We start from the raw sequence: 19,336 nt of genomic DNA on the forward strand, positions 1-19,336 counted from the left end.
CACAATTTGGTATATTTCTACATGATGAGTATCTTCATCGGAAAATATGTCTGAGTCATCCTGCACCATCAGGATAGTAGAAGAATCAGATGGTGAAAGATGTGGGGAGGAGAACATACTAGACATAACAGAGACTGAAGGTGAGGTATAAGGAGAGGAAAATGAAGACAACCGGAGAGGTGAAGAGAAGGAAACTAAGGAATTTGGAGGACTTTGAGGTGATGGAAGAGTGCAAAGTGGTGGTGTGTGAGAGTGAGAAGGAAGGACTTCAGGAGAGGGAGTGTAAGTGAAGGTGTGAAGGAAAGAGAAGGAGGGATTTCAGAGGGAGTTTGAATAAGTGAAGTGTTGGAGAGAGAACGAGGGACTTCATGGGAGGGAGTATGAAGTGGAGGTTGGGAGGGAGGAGTGTGGGACCGAAGAAAGATCACAGGGGAGGGAGGAGTGCAAAGAAGTGAAGTGTAGGAGGGAGAAGGAGAAATTTGAGGGGGTGAAGGAGGTGCAGGAGACGATTCCTTGGGCAGTATTTGCGCCATGACTAACTTGCAGAGACTGACATAATTGGCTTCCGCTGCTTCTTGCCAGCTGTTGTTGCAACATACCCTAAATTTTCTAATATATCTGTAATTCTTCTCAATTCTCAGAGCATATTTTATATAAAGTCACTTATTATGTTTTTCCTCCTCTTGTACAGGAAAGTGAAAAAAAATATTACCTATCATTCTTTCATGTTCATTTTTTCATTATCTTCGATTTTATAATAAAATGGTAGAAGGTAACTTGTCAGAGAGAGAGAGAGAGAGAGAGAGAGAGAGAGAGAGAGAGAGAGAGAGAGAGAGAGAGAGAGAGAGAGAGAGTGTGCATGGTGTAATCGCTTTCTGGGCTGTTTCTGGTTGACGGATCACACAGCAGGAGGAGGAGGAATCCTTGATAAGGCATAAACTGAACTTTCAGAGGTCACATTGAGCTACAAAGTACATCATTGTATTCAGAATAACAAAGAGAAAATAATTATTAGTATTCAAACAATTTTCTGACAATTTTAGGTTTACCATTTTTAGCCGTCATAGCAAACGGGAAAATAGTTTAAGCGCCAGAAGGAAATGGTTAATTATCCACAATATTCATTATAACAAGTTTTGCTATATCAATGATTTACTCTTTATACTTTATAGCATGAGAGTGTCAAAGAATAAAACTCTCTCTCTCTCTCTCTCTCTCTCTCTCACACACAAACACACACATACACATCATGTAATACCTTAGTCCAATGGGGAGAAGTGATCATGTGACATTAGAGATGCAAATTCAGGAGGAAGATGAGAGAAGTTACAGAGAGGACTATAAAGGGAAGAGATTAAATTATGCAAGAGCGGATTTTGAAAAAAATAAGGATCGATTTTGCTGATACTGAGTGGAGTAACATTATGCACAGAAAGAAAATACAAGGGAAATATGACATATTCTTACAGAAATATAATGAAGGAGTAAAAAAATTTGTACCTGTTTATAGAGTTCAGAAAAAAAATAACATGCTTGGTACAATGCTAGATGCATACAAGCAAAAAAAAGGCAAAAGATAACGCGAGGAAGAAACTTATAAAGCAGAGAAATTACTATAACAGGCGGCAGTACAAAGATGCCAGAAATTAATAAAGTGTTCCCTCGTTATTTCGCAATTCAACTTTCATGGCTCCACTCTTTCACGGTTTTTATACATGCTCATAGATACGTTCTGTGGATTTTTCTCTATATCACGGGGTCTGTGGCGTCACTTACAAATACTGTACATACAGTAATTCGGTAAGTTGGTGCGTAATAACGACGACAATGTACTTAAAGCACTGTACATGTATTGTTCGTATACATATGCAGCCTCGCCCAACATCTTCCCTTGATGTATCTAAGGCCCATAGAATAGAAGGTCGACCTACGTGCAGCTCTAAGGGGAAAAGAGCTGGGGCTAGTGATGTCAGCAGGTTCACCAACAGGTGAGCTTCCTCCCAGGACGTGTCTTTCTTGCATGAAACCTCACGCTCTCCCTCTGCCCGCTGAGCAAATCATACTTATCTGGCACAGGACACAAGTTTTGTGAAGGCTTTTCTACCTCCTATTACTGCCCCACACCCTCTACTTGCCAGCAGGTCTCTCTCTCTCTCTCTCTCTCTCTCTCTCTCTCTCTCTCTCTCTCTCTATTGTATCATTATCATATTTAATGATATCAATACTCTTGCCGTTATCAATTATTATTATTATTATTATTATTATTATTATTATTATTATTACTATCATTAAACTTTTGCTCTTATTATTAATAATATTAATATAGTGTTGATGTTTTCGTTATTATTATTTCATATTTTTACGTTACATATATAATTGAGGCAATTTATATCTACACTATTAACTGAATGGGGACCTCTCAATAACTACACATCAGAAATTTACTTCTCAATAACTAGATATCAGAAATTTACTAATGTCTTAAGGTGCAAAATTACCAGGAAAAAAATAATGGTTTTCCTTTATCACATACTACATAAAAGCAACCCCCGCTTAACGAAGGGGTTACGTTCCTAAAAAACACTTCGTTAAGCGAAACTTCGTTAAGCGAACCGATTACAACAAGTTTAACCCCTGATTTGAACTTCCACTGAGAGTAAGCAAAGCGACAGTGCATCATAATTCAGTAAAAGGTTTAATGAAAGTAAAAATTATGAAGTTAAACATTTAGGTAGTTTAATTTAAGTCATTATAATGTACACTAATGTATGTATGTACGTAACTTTATAATGTTGATGATCTTAACTTTATGAAGGGAGGGAGAGTAAAACGGGAAATACACTAACCAGCAACCTGTGGAATGTAAACAAAGTGCGCATCATGGTACCACTTACAAAACTTATGTACCACATTTCCATAAGGCTTTCCATTTTATCCATTGTAGAGTCACGAGTTCAGGTGGTTCTTTTAGCTTTCAAGGAAGATGCGATCTCACCAGCCTTCTTAATAGAGTCTGCTGACTTGAAAATAGTAGACAGTAGATGGAGTCAAGATGGTGGCAAGCAATGTTATTAGTTTTCTGGCCTCTCTCGTGTCTGTGAATAATACCCAGCTTCACTTTGAGAGTAGGGCACTTCCTGGTCTTCTTAGGAATGTTAGGCCACATTGCAGGGCGTTTTGGTGGTAAGTTGAACTAGGGAAGATGAGCTGCTGGTGATGCTGTTATGTTTTGACTGGGGAGTGAGTGGTGCACGTGATCTTGATCTTGATCTTGATGCTACAGGTGACGCAGAATTTCTTCTGAGTCAAGCTTTTGTATCGGCAGTGCCTGTGTTGTCCACGAAAGGTTTGATCTTGATCTTTATTTTACAGGTATCTCAGAATTTCTCCTGAGGCAGGCCTTAGTACCAGCAGCTCCTGGTGTATTCAAAAGCCTGTCAGCTTGCATGATACAGTGGGGCTTTCAGATTTGGAAAAAATTACCTGGATAAAAAAAAACTTCGTTAAAGCGAGTTTGGTGTTCGTTAAACAAGCAGATGGTAGTAAAACGAAACCTTCGTTGTAGCGAAATTTCGTTGTGTGAACCTTCGTTAAACGGGGTTTGCCTGTACTACATATTGCATACTACTGATAATTAAAACAGCCACGCACTGGACAACTCGTCATTGTGACCGATGTTGGCGCGGAATAGAGAGAGAGAATGGGAGAGAGAGAAGCACGTGAACACCTACCAGGCAGCTTGCTAACTGAACCAACGTCCCTGCTTAGACCACTTGTGAACCTGGTGACGTCACGGATACTCATATTAGACCCATTTTGAATGCCTTGTAGGTCGACCTTCTACTCCATGGGCCTTGGTTGTATCTTGCCAGTCTCATCCATGCTGTTGACTGTCTCACATACTGTATCTTAGTGTTGTGTTCGCGATAACTTTTTTTGTTTTAGTAGTGATTCGTTAAGCCCTTACAATGCCGCCTAAGCGCTGTGCCTCTGCGAAAGCTTCCTCTAGTGAGCCCAAGAGGAAGAGGAAGATGATGACCACTCAGTGAAAAAGTGAAACTTTTGCATATGATCAAAGAGGGCAGAGGAGGGTGTATCATGTGAGGGGAGGAGGGGAGAGAGAGAGAGAGAGAGAGAGAGAGAGAGAGAGAGAGAGAGAGAGAGAGAGAGAGAGAGAGAGAGAGAGAGAGAGAGAGAGAGAGAGAGAGAGAGAGAGAGAGAAAGTAAATGTATAATTACTGTAAAAGGTTTTATAATTAAATATGTAAAGTATAAATACTGTTTACATATTCTAAACATTCTGGTACACACATACACATACACCAAAATTCCTACGGGGGAGGGGGGAGAAGCAAATCCTACCACTAACCGTGATAAACGAGGGATCACTGTATATTAGAGTAAGGAGAGAGGAAGAAAGAAACTTTGAGTAAGATGTAGTGAATAAAAGCAAAGATGAACCCAAACTTTTCTACAAGTTTATAAACGGAAAAACAAAGAATAAGGAAACAATTGAAAAAATAATTAAAGAAGACAAGACATACCAAACAGAGAAGGAAGTGTGTGAAATAATGAATGAGAGCTTCAAAACGGTGTTCACTGCAGAAGATGATTTCACAGAACCTAATAAGACATGGATTACAGGAGATCGCAGTGCACAAATATGATAATGGAAGATTATTCAATAAATTGGAAGTCAGAAAAGCAATGGGACCAGATGGTGTATCAGGCTGTGTGTTAAAAGAATGTAAAGAGCAACTACTGAATCTAATTTGGGAAATAATTACAAGTTCAATAAATAAAGGGAAAGTTCCTCTAGAATGAAAGAGAGCCAACGTAATACCGATACATATTTAAAGGAGGAAAGGCAACAGAACCACTAAATTACAGACCAGTGTCACTGACAAGTGTCTTAGGGAAGTTATGTGAAATAAGTATCAAAGAAAAATGGGTTGAATTTCTAGAAGAGGAGCAAATCATATCGAACAGACAATTTGGGTTCAGGATAGAGCGGTCACGTGTATCAAACTTATTAAGCTTCTACTCGAGTTATTGCAGGACTTGAAAACAGAGATGGATGGGTAGATACAGTATACCTGGATATTAAAAAGGCTTTTGATAAAGTCCCTCATGGAAGACTACTTTGGAAACTAGAGAACATAGGAGAACTGCAAGGAACTTTGCTCAAATGAACAAGAGATTATTTGAAGGATAGGGAAATGAGAACTGTGATCAGAGATACATACTCAACTTAGGATAAAGTAACTAGCGGAGTGCCACAAGGGTCAGTGTTAGCCCCCATTATGTTTCAGATTTATGTAAACGACATAGTTATATAAATTTATTTGCTGATGATGCAAAGCTACTAAGAGTTATCAAAACCAAAGAAGACTGTCTGCTGTTGCAGAAAGATATAAACAAGATCTGTGAGTGGAGCAAGAAGTGGAAATTGGAGTTTAATGCCAAGAAATGTCACATAATGGAACTAGGAAAGAGTAAGAGAAGACCAGTATGGAACTATTTGATGGGAGAGGAACAAATAAAGAAGACTAAAGAGGAAAAAAGATCTGGGAGTGATCATACAGAAAAATCTGAGCCCAAAAAAACACATAAGCAAGATATTTGGACTATCATATAAAATGTTGACTAATATAAAAGTGGCATTTTATTACATGTATATAGATATGATGAAAAAAATCATTACAAGCATGATATGCCAAAGGCTGGAATATGTAGCAGTGGTATGGCCTCTGAGCTCTAAAAAGGATATAAGAAAATTGGAAAGGATACAGAAGATTGCTACAAAGATGGTGCCGCAATTAAAAGACCTCACATATGAAGAATGACTGAAGGAAATGGGAGTGCCAACCTTACAAGATATAAGAGAATGTGGGGACCTAATAACAATGTATAAGACAGTAAATGATATTGAAAAGACAGACAAAGAAGACCTGGTACTGTTGACAGAAGATGATGGAAGGACAAGAGGACATGAATCTAAAGAAGGCATTCATCAAGATCCCACACAAGAGGTTATTGTGGAAACTTTAACAAAGTGAAGGGCTAAAGAGAGCTTCTGAAATGGCCGGAAGACCTTTTGAAGGAGAGAAAAAAAAAAGTCTTGAGTGGAGTTCTGCCCAGGTCAGCATTAGTATCACCAATGTTTGTGGCCTATGTGATCAATATATCATAGAATATAAACAATTACATCAGTTTTTTTGCATATGATGCTTAATTAATGAGAAGGGTGAAGAGAATAGAAGACTGAGATGTTACAATGAGAAATAAACAAAATAGTGGAATGATTACACACATGGGAAATGGAGTTCAATACAAAAATAAACAGCGTATTACAATCTGGAAGAAGAAAAAGAGGGCTGAAAGGAGTATACTCAATAGGAAATGAAGAAACTAAAGATTTAGGAGTAACCATTGTGGATAACATGTCACCAGAAAAATACATAAATAAAATTACTGGAAACACCTATGATCTTTTGAGGAATATAAGAGTGGCATTGACTTATATAGACAAAGATATGAAAAAACTGATAACTTTAATATGCCCTAAATTAGAATATGCAGTAACATCATGGTCACCAAGTGAAGAGAAACACAGAAGAAAACTAGAAAGAATACAGAGGGAAGCAACAAAGCTTCCTCTTGAGTTTAAGCAAACTGTCATGTGATAAGAGACTATGAATACTGGGTCTTGCAACATTAGAACAGAGGAAGGAAAGAGGAGATTTAATAACAGTGTAAAGAGTAATAAAAGACTGGAAAAAACAGATATAGAAGACTTACTAATTTTGGACACCAGTGATATAAGAGGACATTAAATTAAATTAAGAAAGGATGTCTGCAGAAAAGATGTCAAGAAGTTCAGGTTTCCATAAAGATGTGTAGAGGTATGGAACGGTCTAGAAAGGAGAGTTGTTGAAGCAAGAACAATTCATAAATTCAAAGAAATGTTGGATTTTCATAGATGTGGAGACAGGAAAGCACAAGTATACCTCTTTTCCTGGATGTTACAACTAGCTAAATACATTTAGGTAAACACACACACACACACACACACACACACACACACACACACACACACACACACACACACACACACACACACACAATTGGAGAAGTATTGAACTTATTGAGGAACATAAGAGTGGCGTTCGTATATTTAGATGAAGAAATGATGAAGAAAATAATTACTGCAATGATAAGACCGAGGCTTGAATATGCAACAATACAGTGGGCTCCGAACTTAAAGAAACACATAAGGAAACTAGAGAAAGTACAGAGGGCTGCAACAAAAATGGTGCCTGACTTATGAAGACAGACTGAAAAGAATGCAACTTCCGACCCTGGAAAACAGAAGAGAAAGGGGAGACCTGATAGCAATATACAGAGTGATGATTGGCATGGAAAAAATGGATAGGGAAGATCTGTGTATGTGGAATGAAAGAATGTCGAGAGGGCATGGGAAAAACTAAAATGGCCACTTATAGGAGAGATGTGAAAAAATATAGCTTCCCTCATAGAAGGGTGGAAGCATGGAATAGTTTAGACGTGGAAGTGGTCAACGCAAGGAATATTCATGATTTTAAGAAAAAGCTGGACATTAATAGATATGGAGACGGGACAACACGAGCATAGCTCTTTTCCCGTATGTTACAATTAGGTAAATACAATTAGGTAAATACACACACACACACACACACACACACACGGGACACCGTCGATGGCGGATGTGGTCGCTGAGCTCCAGAGCAATCATCTCTAATTCTACAGTTGCCATTGCCTAAGAGTAACTAAGGTGGGAAAGGAGCTTGTAATGTTTGTCCCGTCTCCATATAGTCATGTTAACTGTTGATTAGCAAAATAATGTCCAGGGAAGGTGAATATAAACTGTAGCCTGCGTTTGAGCAATCAGCTGAAGTTTGTTTACATCTGCGCAACATGGCGGCCGTGAACTCGAAAGATGAATCAGACTTCACAGGATTTCAAGGAATAATGGAGAAGAGCGTTTATGTGAAGAAAATTCTGGAGTTGGAAGGTAAAATTGAAAAACTGTTTGAAAAGTATGGGGGCCTGGAAATGAGTTATGACAATGTAATGAAAGAGTGCGCTGAAATGAAGAAAGAAAATGCAATACTGAAAGAGGAAGTTAAGTTAATTAAAGTGAATTGCGACAAATGTGGAGAATCTTTAGGAAAAGTGATGGAGAAGCAGGCTGAATGGAAAAAAAGTCAGGAAGTGGAAAGAAAGGAGGTAAATTACAAAGTTGCAAGTCTGGAAAAGGAAATCAAAGAGTCTGGGGAGAAAACTTTGGGCCTTGCTGAAATTATAGATCAACAGATCATAGAAGAGAAGATTGCTGAGAAAGTTGTGAAGGTTATTAAGTCAAATGAGACATTGGTGAGGGAAACTGTAGACAAAAAGAGATGTGTGGTGATATTTGGTGTGGAGGAGGATAAGACACCAAGTAAAATGGAGAGAGAAAAAACATAAAAAAGGTGATAAATAATATCATTAATGTGGTGCAGGAGGAGGGAAAAGACCTAGTACAAGAAATAGAGGACTTCCATAGAATTGGAAAGTTCACAGGAGAAGGTATGAGGCCAATAAGAATCAAACTTAAGTCACAAAAGGATGTAGATGAATTGGTGGAGAAGTCATGGAGGCTAGCCCAGCAGGAAACAACAAGGAAGATTTGGTTGAGAAGAGATCTCGGTGAAAAGGAAAGAGAAATGTTAAATGAGTTGAGAAAGGAGGCTTTGAAAAAAATGAAGAGAGGACAGAAGAGGAGAAGAAAGAGTTTTTCTGGAGAATCTTGGATATGAGACTGAGGAAGTGGTTCATAACCCAGAAAAGTACAGTAAGAAAGGACTAAAGAAACTTACGTATGAGCGGAATGTAATGTATTCCAACATAAATGGAGTGATATCGGGATTTTAGAACTCAACGATTACTTGAGGGACAAGAACCCAGATATTGTGGGTCTTACTGAAACAAAACTGAGAGAGGAGAAGACCTGATGATGGTTGGAGAAGGAAATATAATGTTTGGAAAAGAAATAGAGTAGGTAAGATGGGAGGAGGAGTGATGTTGCTGGTTAAAAAGATATAAAGGTGGATCAAGTGAAAGAAGGTATGGGAAAGGCAGAAGTGCTAAAGATCAGAGCAGAAACTAATGAAGGAAAAAGAGGCACTACATAGTGGTGTACGTACCACCTAAGACAAATGCATGGTCAGTACAGGAATATGAAGAAATGATAAGAGATACAGGAACATGTCTGGAAGAAATGTTGGGTGGCTGTGAACGAACTATAATGATGGGAGATTTTAATTGTAAAGAGGTGTGTTGGGAGGACTGGTCAATGGAGGATCAGAGACAACATGGGGAAATACACTATTGACACTGGCAATGGAAAATGTGTTAACTCAGTGGGTCAAAGAAGATACTAGGTTTGGAGGAGAGGGAGCATCGTCAAGACTGGACTTGGTCTTTAGTACAGAGCCAATGGTCATTGAGGAGATGAGGGTGGAGTGCCCTTTAGCAAAGAGTGATCATGCAGTTTTGGAGTTCAAGGTGATAGATGAAGAGAAATCTAGAAGAAATGAAGAATATAAAGTGGGAAGATGGAATTATGCCAAGACAGATTTTGGAAACCTAAAGAAATTCTTTCAAGAGACAAATTGGATGAAATTCAAGAGTGCTAAGGAGCAAATGAAAAGTGGAAGGAATTTATAAAAATATACAAAGAAGGTGAGAAAAATTTGTACCAATAAGACAACATAGAGAAGTTGGAAAGCAGGACTGGTTTAACGATAGATGTGAAAAGGCTAGAACAAGAAAAGAGGATGCATGGAAGAGGTGGAGAAGGAAAAGACGGATTAAGCAGTGGGAAAGTTACAAAAGAGCAAGAAATGAATATGTGTTGATTAGAAGAGAAGAAAGAAAGAAACAAGAAAAGGATATAATTGATAAATGTAAAGACCAACCAAGGCTTTTTACAGACATGTGAACAACAACATCAAAAATAGAGAAAGTATTGAAAGTTTAGAAGTAAATGGAGTATGCAGTGAGGATCCCAGGAAATGGCAGAGGCTATGAATGGATGCTTTCGGAAGGTATTCACAAAGGAGACTGCTTTTGACAAACCACTGGTAATGGAACAGAAAGGGATTATGAAGGAGTTTCAAGTAACTGTGGAGGAGATCAAGAATATGATGGGGAGTTTAGAAGTGAGAAAAGCTGTGGGACCTGATGGGGTATCAGGATGGATTTTAAGAGAATGCAGGAGCAACTGGCAGAAAAGTTTGTGAAGTAATTGATGCCTCATTAAGGGAAGGTGTAGTGCCCCAAGACTGGAAAAGAGCTAACATTGTCCCAATTTATAAATCAGGTAACAAGAGAGACCCATTGAACTATAGACCAGTGTCACTTACAAGTGTGGTAGCTAAGATGTGTGAGAGGGTGGTGAAGAATAGATGGACAGACTTCTTGGAGAAAAATGACATACTTTGTGAGTGTCAATTTGGTTTTAGAAAAGGGCGTTCATGCACGACAAACCTGATATGTTACTATTCGAGGGTGATAGATGTAATACAGGAAAGAGATGGTTGGGCTGATGGAATATATCTGGATTTAAAAAGGCCTTTGATAAGGTACCACACGGAGACTGATCTGGAAACTTGAAATGGTAGGAGTGCATGGCAGTTTACTAAAATGGATGGAAGACTTTTGGTAGGAAGAGAAATGAGAACAATAATTAAGGACAGACCATCAGAATGGGGCTTGGTGGAGAGTGGAGTTCCACAGGGATCAGTGTTGGCACCAGTAATGTTCGCGGTCTACATAAATGACATGGTGGATGGGGTGTCCAGTTATGTGAGCCTATTTGCAGACGATGCAAAATTGTTAAGAAAAGTGAGATGTGACAAAGATTGCGAACTACTCCAGGAAGACTTGGACAGAATATGGAAATGGAGCTGTACATGGCAAATGGAGTTCAACACGACAAAATGCAAGAAATTAGAGTTTGGCAAGAGTGAAAGAAGAATCAGGAGTATGTACAAGATAGGAAATGAAGACATAAAACCAGTCATGAAGAAAAGACCTTGGGGTGACAATTACCAATGACCTATCACCAGAGAGACATATAAACAAAATAATTGGAGAAGTATTGAACTTATTGAGGAATATAAGAGTGGCATTCGTATATTTAGATGAAGAAATGATGAAGAAAATAATTACTGCAATGATAAGACCAAGGCTTGAATATGCAACAATACAGTGGGCTCCGAACTTAAAGAAACACATAAGGAAACTAGAGAAAGTACAGAGGGCTGCAACAAAAATGGTGCCTGACTTAAGAGATTTGACTTATGAAGACAGACTGAACAGAATGCAACTTCCGACCCTGGAAAACAGAAGAGAAAGGGGAGACCTGATAGCAATATACAGAGTGATGATTGGCATGGAAAAATGGATAGGGAAGATCTGTGTATGTGGAATGAAAGAATGTCGAGAGGGCATGGGAAAAACTAAAATGGCCACTTGTAGGAGAGATGTGAAAAATATAGCTTCCTCATAGAAGGGTGGAAGCATGGAATAGTTTAGACGTGGAAGTGGTCAACGCAAGGAATATTCATGATTTTAAGAAAAAGCTGGACATTAGTAGATATGGAAACGGGACAGTACGAGCATAGCTCTTTTCCCGTATGTTACAATTAGGTAAATACAATTAGGTAAATACACACACACACACACACACACACACACACACACACACACACACACACACACACACACACACACACACACACACACACACACACACACACACACACTGGATATTAATAAATCAATGGGGCCTGATGGCATATCTGGGAGGTTGCTAAATGAAAGTAAGGATCAATTGTTGAACCCCGTATTTGATATTGTGGAAACCTCCATACGAACAGGATTAGTCTCGAAAGAGTGGAAAAGAGCTGACATTGTGCCTATATATAAGAATGGTAGTAGAATGGAACCGCTAAATTATAGACCAGTATCGTTGACTAATATATTGTGCAAGGTATGTGAAGAAGTAATTAAAGCTAAGTGGAGTGAGTATCTAGAAAGTGAAAACATTCTGAGTGAAAGGCAGTTTGGTTTCAGAAAAGGAAGATCGTGTGTATTCAATCTATTATGTTTTTATTTAAGAGTGACTGACATACTACAACATAGAGAGGGATGGGTGGATGCTATCTACCTGGAATTGAGAAAGGCCTTTGATAAAGTACCACACAATAGACTGATGTGGAAACTAAAGATGATTGGAGGAGTAAATGATAAACTAGCAAAATGGATGGAAAATTACTTAATGGGAAGAGAAATGAGAACAATGGTGAGAGGAAGGAAGTCCGAGTGGAAGAAGGTAACCAGTGGAGTTCCACAAGGGTCAGTGCTGGGTCCCATCATGTTTTTGATTTATGTTAATGATATGCCAGTAGGAATTGACAGTTATATGAACATGTTTGGACGATACTAAAACTATGAGGAGAGTAAAGAATGTGGAAGATTGTAACAAGTTACAGGAAGATCTTGATAAAATATATGAGTGGAGTAAGGAGTGGCAGATGGAATTTAATATAGACAAGACCCATGTTATGAAAATGGGAAGAAGTAGATACAGACCAAACAGGGATTACAGGCTGGGTGATGAGAAAATTAAAGAGACCAATGAGGAGAAAGACTTAGGAGTAACCGTGCAAAACACTCTGTCACCGGAGAAACACATTTAACAAGATATTTGGGAAAACATATAACATGCTCCAAAATATTGGCCTTGCATTCCACTACCTAGATGAAGGAATGATGAAGATATTATGTACCATAATAAGACCCCAGTTATAATATGCAACATGTGTCTGGTCACCACATGTGAAGAAAAATGTGAAGAAGGTGGAAAGGGTACAGAGGCTGGCAACAAGGATGGTACCAGGACTCAGGGAGTTAGACTATGAGGAAAGACTGAGGAAGCTGGGGTTGACCACATTAGAAGAGAGAAGAACAAGAGGAGACATGATAACTATGTATAAATTGGTGAACAAGATTGACATACTGGATAGAGAGTTGATAAAGGTGACCACAAATAATCATCTCTGAGGACATGGAAAAAAACCTAATAAAGGACATCTGTCTAAATGACGTGAGAAAATACAGTTTCCCGCATCGTAGCATTGATAAGTGGAATAAACTGAGCAGTGATGTCATTGATGCGGTTTGTGTCAACCAGATAAAAGAGAGATATGACAGGAATGGACAAGGAGACAGGACACAGAGAGCTTAGCTTGGGCCCTGTAATACACAAATAGGTAAATACACACACACACACACCACAGGAGACACTCACTGGCCAGAGTTCCTGTTGGGCCGTCCACTGGAGACACAAGCAGCGCCGTATCCAGTACACTCATGGCAGACAGTACACACCAGGCAGTGCTCTCGGACCCAGCGGTGGCGACCAGGGGGACACATGCCACCCTCCCCACCTTCCTCGCTCTCTGCTCCCTCCTCGTCCTCAAGCTCCTCTTCCCCTGCAGGCCCGACCGACATAGACATGCCTGGTGGTGAGACAACACTCTCCTCCACAATTACTGTTACCTCTCTCTCTTCACTCTTCACCACCTCAAGATGTCTTCCTCTCATAAACAAAACTTCATCTCACTCCAAACAGATGACAGTTCCTTCTCTCAAATGGTTTATTTTTACATTGGTATATTTTGTTTAGGATGTTTCTTTGTTTAAAATTACACTGAAAAAAAGGTATGTTCTCATTCAAAATAGATCCAAACTTTCAAATATTGGTCCTTTCCAGTGACTGGTATTTTATTTACTTAAATATCCTTTCTCTAAGTAAGTTATTTCTTTCATGCTCACACTTTCCTTGCTTTTCTTTCCATCATAAATACAGAAGTGATTTATTATTGGACATCTTTGAAGTGGGTAATGTTCATTTCAGTCTTCACTAAGCTCTCACCACATGTGACATCATCCTAATACTAGACACATTCAATTACTTCAGATCCAAAAATGAGGATATGGGGCTTCTAGGGAATTTCATTGAAATTTTCTTGGGAAATTCTAAATCTCATACTGCATACAATTCATAATTTTTTGCTATAATTGTGGAAAGTATAAAAGTACAGGTTTGAACTGTCTTTTCAAGTATATAATCAGCATAATCAGCTGCACATTTCTGATATTCTTTAACATTTTACTATATTGTTAGGTGCTAGCTGCCTTGTTAGAAAGAATGCAAGTGAAAAAAAATTATTTCATTCAGTTTCAGCTTGCTTGATAAATACTAAGGGACAAGTATGGGTGGACATACCATTTCATCAATCATAATTCAAAAGACTATTATAGAGACATGGTGAGGACATAATACTGTGAGCTACCCATAACACACCTACGTACACCCAACTCTGAGGAAATGAGTAGCAGGTAGGTAAGCTCAATGCCTGCACTATATACTAAGAGGAGGAATCACAACAGCAAGGAAGTGAGTACACACCAGTTCCTTCCTTGGTCTGTGGGGTGAAGTCCCGGCCACACTGCCCCTTGTTGTTGATGCCAAAGCTGAATACATGACCCTTGTTGGTAAGGGCCAGGGTGTGTGCCTTGCCCAGTGCCACGCCATTCACATGCACATCCCGCAGATCTGTCACCAGCCCTATCAGGTAAGAGGGGATATCACTGTTACATATTCATAAAACCATCTCAGGGGATGGAGGAGAGACAATACTGAAGTATATAAAATTGGTTGGCCTTAAAGACCTGAATAGCCTTCTCTGGGGATGAAGGAAAGGAATTGTTGAAAGTATGTGGTTGGCATTGATCATTTTCATTCACATATCCAACTTTATCTACACAAAGTTTGATACTGCAAAAAAAATCTTTACATTTGAAGTGATTTAACACACAGAACTACAATTATACAGTCATTAAGTGTTGAAAGTATAACTGTTTGATATTACTAACAGGCAATCTGTCAAAATATTCAGAGACATGTGCTTAATTCCTAGTCTTACTAAGTGCAAAACACAATACAATGAGTGCAAAAGATTATTCAATTCCACCTGTTTGATATTATTACAGTGGAACCTTGGTTACTGAACAAAAAAAATTTTTGAACATATAATTGGTTCTGTTGCCATACTATAATTTGGTTCTTGAACACACTTACTGATTAAAAATCTTATATGACAAGACAAAACCTGTTGTTTATTACTATTCTATAACTTATAGAAAAACGTTTTCTTTGTTTTTCTATAAGCATGTAAGATAGTAATTCAATATTTGACATGTGTAAGTTAAATGTGAACCTGTTGAAGAGCCTCAATGTACACAAGCAGTCTTTGGTGCTTGGGAATGATCCAAAGCCATGTGTGGTTCTATCTACGATCTCCTTACACCATCACTATTGCTTAACTGCATTTTCCTAGTAGGTTTACCCAGCAGCAAGATGTCTAAGTGTTATCTATCACCTTCATTTTGGTGGTGAGTAGGTTGCTCCTCGCTGTGTCACTCTGTAAGTCTTCCATCACCAGATCAGTGACAAAGAGAACATCACCATGGTCTAAACAGTATCTTCTAATGAGTTTTGTGTCATTAAGTTCAATTAGTACTTCCTTAATAGATAAATAATTTCTGAGTTGGAGATATTGTGAAGCAACCATCTTAGCATTGAGAGTGTCTGTCATAAGCCACTAAGACAGAGTGGACAGGTGTCTGGAAGCTGATTATTCCATTTAACATTGATTTCTGAGGGAAAAATAGCTTTGATCTTCAAATATTTTGGATTTCTAATAGCATTCAGAAATTAACTGAGTTAAAGAACTGAGGTTTCACTTTACAAGTTATCCTATCAGAATCTTTAGAGCTGTGTGTTTGACTTCCAATCTTCTGAATAAAAGAGAAATGCAAAACGCAGTACAGTAAGTCCTCGTTGTACGGTACATATGCGTTCCTGAAAACCTTACCGCAAATTGAATTTACCGTATACCGAACCCATTATAACATGTAATAATAGGGAATGCGTTCCAGCACGTCAAAAGTCATCCCTAGAGAAATGACAATACATGAAAATAGTCATATACAGGCAACCCCCGTTTAACGAAGGTTCACACAACGAAATTTCGCTACAACGAAGGTTTCGTTTTACTACCATCTGCTCGTTTAATGAACACCAAACTCGCTTTAACGAAGTTTTATCCAGGTAATTTTTTCCAAATTTGAAAGCCCCACCGTATCATGCAAGCTGACAGGCTTTTGAATACATCAGGAGCTGCTGGTACTAAGGCCTGCCTCAGGAGAAATCCTGAGACACCTGTAGAATAAAGATCAAGATCAAGCCTCTCGTGGACAACACAGGCACTACCGATACAAAGGCCTGACTCAGAAGAAATTCTGCGTCACCTGTAGCATCAAGATCAAGATCAAGATCACGCGCACCACTCACTCCCCAGTCAAAACTTAACAGCGTCATCAGCAGCTCATCTTCCCTACTTCAACTTACCACCAAAACGCCCTGCAATGTGGCTTAACGTTCCTAAGAAGACCAGGAAGTGTCTTACTCTCCAAGTGAAGCTGGGTATTATTCACAGACAAGAGAGAGGCCAGAAAACTAATAACATTGCTTGCCACCATCTTGACTCCATCAGCAAGTCAGCAGACTCTATTAAGAAGGCTGGTGAGACCGTATCTTCCTTGCAAGCTAAAAGAACCACCTGAACTCGTGACTCTACAATGGATAAAATGGAAAGCCTTGTGGAAATGTGGTACATAAGTTTTGTATGCGGTACCATGATGCGCACTTTGTTTACATTCAACCGGTTGCTGGTTAGCGTATTTCCCATTTCACTCTCCCTCCCTTCATAAAGTTAAGATCATCAACATTATAAAGTTACGTACATACATACATTAATGTACATTATAATGACTTAAATTAAGCTACCTAAATGTTTAACTTCATAATTTTTACTTTCATTAAGCCTTTTACTGTACTATGATGCACTCTCGCTTTGTTTACTCTCAATGGAAGTTCAAATCAGGGGTTAAACTTGTTATAATCGGTTCGCTTCGCTTAACGAAGTTTCGCTTAACGAAGTGTTTTTTAGGAACGTAACCCCTTCGTTAAGCGGGGGTTCCCTGTATAAAAAAAAAAAAATGTAAAGTACTGCGCAAAAGAAATAAACAAAATGTTTTTATTTACATTTCAATCACCATGTATTTTATCAGATGATGTCCCTCCCGAGGCAAAGGGACAGTAGGGATTTCAGCCCTTACTCATCTTCTGCTGAGTGGGCAGATGAGGATAAGATGTTGTCTGCACTGTCGGAAGCATATGTGGAAGGGCCAGCTGTAGCAGGGTCAGCACATTTCACTGGTTTGAAAAAAGAGTATATGGAGGAAGGGCTAGCTGTAGAACCATTGGCAGCGAATGTGGAAAGGCCAGCTGTAGCAGGGTCGGCAGGTGTGACAGGGACGGCATGTCTGACTGGCTTGAAGAACAAGTAGATAGAGGACTGTTTGGTTTTTATTGTTTTTTCATCATAGATATCTTGATAAATCTCGACACTTTTCTCTACGTCATGAGCCACTTTGCTATTTCTGGCAGGATTTGGGTCACGTTCCTTCATCAGGGTTTCTAGAGTTTTTTTGATACCACCGAGACATTCTCTAAGAGTTTTGATGTCCAGGCCACACAGGTTCTTCCTCGTCTCCCTCTTTTTTTGTCTCCTGTGATGCCTTGTCTAGCTCTCTAAGTTCATCATTTGAAAGAGGTTCAACATGGCTTTCCAAAAGATCTTGAACATCATCATCATCAATTCACTGAATCCAGCCCTATGGCACAGATTTACTATGTCATTTCTGATCGCAAAGATGTCGTCTTCAGCAAAGCCTGGGAAGTCATGCGTGCATTCTGGCCATACTTTATTCCACGCCAAGTTCATGGTAGACCTCTTCACTTCGTCCCAAGATGACTTGATGTTATCTAAGGCGTGCTTGATGTTATACGACTTCCACCATTCACTGATAGTGGGCTTGCCAGGCCCATCAGTGCCCTTTATCAGTTGCTGTATGGTTCGCCGCTGTAGTAGTTTTTTAGTGTTTGCCATGATTATTATGAATATATTTGTGCTTACATTAGACCCTTTAATATTCCATTTATTCATCTAATTAGTAATGCATGTAATACGTAATGCAGTTAAAAAAAAAAAATGGGGGAGGGGAAGAGATAACAGGCTCCAAGGGTGGTCAAGTTAAGGGGAGCATCCAATTTAGATCGGTATTAGATCGGTGCTTCATATCTCCGGTAAATATGCATGAAACACTCTGATTTTTATGATGAGAATTATTGGGAACATATACATCAATATTAGACATTCATCCCCATTTTAGTCCTCAACCCCATCGTGCAATTACAATTTCAACTAAAACTTACAAGTGTTATTCTGGCGTTATTATTAGCTCCATAACCTTTATTTTCCTGTGGCAAAGACACATTATAATGTGAAAGGTTTCCACGTTGTTAGATTTTTAATTTCATCTTTCATTTTTGTTTTATGATTTTTTTTTCAAAATTCAAAATGCTTTTTTTTTTTTACTTCTTTTGACCAAAAAAATATTAATACAAAATTCCAGGTCACATATATAAAAAATAGTGACGTGAATTGAAAAAGAAGTATTCTTTTCCTTTTAGGTTTTTGTTTCATTGAAATCAAGCTAAAATTGGCTTTAAAATAGATTTTAGAATGGGAATAACTTGTGTTTTGAGATACAGGCCTATAAAGTTTATCAATTGATCTCGATCCCGTTATAACACACTAGGAAGTTTATTCAGGTTTACTCTATGTTCTTTTTTATTATCTACAATCTCATAATACAATTAGATGTATATGAGGCTCCTTGTCCCCTCCTGTTAATGATATATTGGTCCTGAAGAGGTTTTTCTTCCGACGTCCAGCTCTCACTTTTTCTGGTTGTGATGTGTTCTTGAAGTTGCATGTTGTGCAGTGCATAGTTATGGTGTTCTCGTATACATCAGGCTCCAAACTATAGTCAAAGGCAGGATCTGGGCATGAATAATGAGAGGAAAGAAGATTTTTTAGCCTCCTTTTTGTCAGCATGACAAGCTCGTCGTCACTTTCCACATCATCATTTCCTTTCTCAATATTTTGTAGAAGAGCTTCTCTAATTGTGAGTAATGAGGCCTTTTCTTCTTCATTTCCTTGTCTTTGTTCTGCGTGAGATGTGGTGGGCTGTGGTGTGGCGATAGTGAGGG

The 19,336-nt window shown here is 38.7% G+C and overlaps 1 protein-coding gene across 1 annotated transcript in view; it reads right to left on the reverse strand.

Moving 5' to 3' along the window:
- The window catches only part of LOC123514289 (E3 ubiquitin-protein ligase MYCBP2-like), a 299,710-nt gene that overhangs the window by 239,514 nt on the left and 40,860 nt on the right, over nt 1–19,336 (reverse strand). The window contains 2 exon segments of the mRNA XM_045272098.1: nt 13,400–13,610; nt 14,564–14,722. Coding sequence (XP_045128033.1) covers nt 13,400–13,610; nt 14,564–14,722 — 370 coding nt within the window.

The sequence above is a fragment of the Portunus trituberculatus genome, chromosome 37, assembly GCF_017591435.1.
Source record: "Portunus trituberculatus isolate SZX2019 chromosome 37, ASM1759143v1, whole genome shotgun sequence".
NCBI classification, from domain to species: Eukaryota; Metazoa; Arthropoda; class Malacostraca; order Decapoda; family Portunidae; genus Portunus; species Portunus trituberculatus.